This window comes from Felis catus, chromosome C1 (assembly GCF_018350175.1).
Source record: "Felis catus isolate Fca126 chromosome C1, F.catus_Fca126_mat1.0, whole genome shotgun sequence".
Lineage (NCBI taxonomy): Eukaryota > Metazoa > Chordata > Mammalia > Carnivora > Felidae > Felis > Felis catus.
The window spans coordinates 135,591,391-135,594,992 of NC_058375.1; the positions used below are offsets into that span (position 1 = coordinate 135,591,391).

General features: G+C 40.1%; 1 protein-coding gene across 1 annotated transcript; it reads right to left on the reverse strand.

The window, feature by feature from the left end:
- Window positions 1-2,063: 2,063 nt before the first annotated feature.
- On the reverse strand, window positions 2,064-2,508 carry LOC101097506 (60S ribosomal protein L38). Its single transcript, XM_006935269.2, has one exon. It carries the CDS (start codon window positions 2,274-2,276, stop codon window positions 2,064-2,066), a length of 213 nt encoding a protein of 70 aa, XP_006935331.1. The 5' UTR covers window positions 2,277-2,508.
- Window positions 2,509-3,602: the final 1,094 nt, after the last annotated feature.

The window sequence follows — 3,602 nt, forward strand, 5'->3', positions numbered from 1 at the left end:
TCAGGCATGTTAGGTGAGTATCTTGTAGATACTGGTCTCTCTCTCATTATTTCCTTGATACACGCTGTTTCATGTTCTGCAGAACCTATGGCATTTGGTCCTCAATAGGCAGATCTAGCTATCTGGTTACCTAGCGTCGTGGGATGGAGTCTGAGATGGAGAAGAGATTGTTGGAAGGGAAGCATGACACAATGGCCAAATCATAAACCATAACTCCATTAAGTCCTATTTTCGTATTGAATAGGCAATGAAATTGTATTACCTGTCTCTTACAGTGGGAAGAAAAATCAATATGGGCTGTTTCTTCATGTGATGAATGTTCTTCTCCATCGTCCCTGCTGTCGCCCCCCGCAACATTTAACATTAGCATGATAAGAAACATTGCAAAGTGTGGGATGGGCCTGTGTCTTCAGAAGGTGATTTCTCATATCAGTCAGTGAGTATAGTTTTTAAAACAGCATTTGTCATTATGGCTAAAAATGTCTGTAATCAGGAGGGAGTAAAGCAACATTAAATTATTGAACAAAGATTTCTTCTACCTCCCTGTAGGATATCTAGAAATAGCAGTCAAGTGTGTATAATATAATAGAAAAAGTGCTAGAACTGGAATTCACTTCAGCTCCGCATGGATTAGTTATGCGGTCTTGATGAAATTTAACATCTCTGACTTTCAGATGTTGATATTTTGAATGGGGAGGATAATCTTTATTCCGTTCTCCTCATAGGTTCATAATAATTATTAAAATTAACAATGTACTATAAGCATATGAAGATGCTTCAGTAATCAAGTCTGATGTAATTGTGAAATGGTATTCCAATTATGGCAATATTTAAAGCAAAGTAGAATCTGTTCATAATATAGACATTGAAGAATGAGATCCGTATTCCTGCGAGTTTCATTTTTTTGCAACATAGGGAAAATAGTATGATAGATAACAAGACCAAATCCATGTAAGAATGAATGACATTCTAGAATATGTTAGGGTAATCTAAGTAACACCTTTCCAACATTGTTCTCATTTTTCACTATCATTTTTCTTAGTTGTTCAATCGCCATATATAACCAAGTGGTGACCAAACTGCTTATTCAAATTTCCTGGAGTCCTCTACCTTCTTCATCTCAAACTTCTGTGATAACATCACCCTTAATTTATGATTCTAGTCATAATGCTGGTGTCTTCTCTTTTTGACAACTGAGAAATTTAATAGGAATCAACAAATAAACTGTGGGTGGGTAGTAGAGAAAAGGGCTTTGTCTCTACATGTGACTAGAGCAATTCAAGCAAATCATGACCTACAAAGCAACCTACAATATCTGCTTTTGTTTTAATAAAACATGGATCCACAGTGATTCCATGGAAATAAGCCACCAACAGTGGGAATCAATGCGCACAAGTACTAGCTTTTTTTTTTTTTAAACTAATTCACTCACCACTAACTTATGTAAGTTCTCATCTTGAAACTGATGATGGCTGACACAGAATTATTTCTAGGATCAAAACTGAAAGCAGGTAGATGCTGTGGTTGTGATACTAAGAATATCAAGTCTGCCTGAACTGAATACATGTTGAGGTTGCTGAGATTTGGTTCATTGAACAACTGGGTGACAGACATATAGTTCAGATATGACTGCGCACTTGGAATTTCTTTCAGCAACTTAATAGATGCTGTGTGTGTGTGCGTGTGTGCGTGTGTGCGTGTGTGTGTTTGCAGGACTACTACCCAGCAGTTTAAAACCCAGTTAGTTTAAGAGTCAGGTGTTAGTTCTTTTCTTGGATATTGGGAACCAGCGGTCTCGCTGGAGTGGTATCAGCTGCATTGGAGGGAAAAACAGAGTGACAAGAAAGGTAAAAGGAAGCTGAGTGAAGAAGCTTGGTTGAGTCCCATTTCTTGGATAAACTTAGGTCAGTCAAGACCTAAACTCATTCCAGAGTATCTGCTTGCTAATACTCAACTTGGGCAGGTCTGAGTCACCCTTTTGGATATTATATAATGCCTAGACTAAGTATTCTTTTTTTTAAATAGATTTTTAAAGTTTTAATACAGTGAAATCAGTGCCAGGGTCATTTTAGCTCCTTTATTGCCAACCTGGGGGGCAGAGGCTGCTTCAGTTTCACTGCCCTTTCTTTGGCTGTGATGACCAAGATATCAAAGTATCTGTTGCATCGAACTTTAGACTTCACATTATCCTTATTTTTCTTGACCTTGACAGTGTTGGCACCGCTTCTTCTGGCTTTGAGCAGAAGGTCCTTGATTTCGTCAGTTTTGTGAGGCATGGCTATGGGGAGCACAGGAGAGCATGTGCCTGGCGCAGCGAGCTGCAAGGCTGGGGTAGACAAAGTATTCTTGAGATCACCAACTTTCCTGAGCAATGGAAGATCATGGTGGAATATGTGAATGGTTTAAGTTGGTAGCTCTCAAATTTTAGCATGTGACAGAATCATCTAGTGAACCTTTAAAACAGATTGCTTGGCCCTATTCCCAGAGTTTCTGTTCAGCAGGTCAGGGGCGGAGCCTGAGAATTTACATTTTTAACAGGTTCCCAGGTAATATAGATACCACCGGCTAGAGGACCACACTTTGTGAACCATCAGAATGGCCCTGTTTCCATGCATGTATGTTATAATAATCCTATCAAACTACGTATTCAAATCACTATGAGTAAGCTCCATTCCAACCTCCAACCCCTGCCACCCTCAAATAATAAATGGGTGTGGAGTTAAGTATAGCTTTTGAAAGTGACCAGTGGAGAGTCATGGAAATGAAGTCCATGCTCAGAGGGAATGCTGTTTTTAGTTGAGAACCTAGCTGGCTTATTTTGGAATGAGCTGAATTCTAGTGTTCGTGGTAGAGACTATGAAAACCAAGGTCCTTTGATGACAAAAATGATGACAGCCTAACCCCCCACCCAGATGATTATCTTCACTTTTAAGTATACCATGTGGAATTGAGTGGACTCAGAGAAGAAATTAAGAAGGATCCTGCAGGACAAAGTGGAAAGCCCAGACACCAGGCAGGCACGTATCCCCTCTCACTCTGCAATAGACTCCAGAACTTTTCATTCAATCATTTATTTACTCATGCAATCATACATCAAGTGGTGGTTGAGTGCCTACTACATTCCAGGAATGGATCTAGATGCAGGGATCACAACTGGTAACAAGGTAGACATAGTTTCTGCTTTTGTGGGGCTTACCTCTTAGTGTGGGTGGGGAGGAGATGGAGAGAGGAAGAGAGAGCGAGAGAATGAGCATGGATTGAGATTGAGGGAGGGAAGAGGGGACAGAGACAGAACATGAGCAAATAAATAATCCAGAAAAATATCACATAGCATAAATAAAGTACAGAGAAATAAAACAGTGATTTGATATCAAGAGACAGGTTACAGAGTGGCTATTTTGGATTGGATGTTTGGGTAGGTCACTCTGGATGACATTTAAGCTGTGATCTGAATGACAAGAAGGAGCCAACCCTGTGAAAGGTCAAGGGCAAAGAGTCTTTCAAGCAGTGCAGTGCTAGTGCAGTTAGTGTAAAGGTGGGAGTGAGCTTGGTAAATTTAAGGAGTGAAAGATCACTGCGGCTGGATCTTCCTGGGACATAGC

Coding starts and splice junctions, on each gene's coding strand:
- LOC101097506 (XM_006935269.2), bottom strand. CDS start 2,276: ATGCCTCACAAAACTGACGAAATCAAGGACCTTCTGCTCAAAGCCAGA.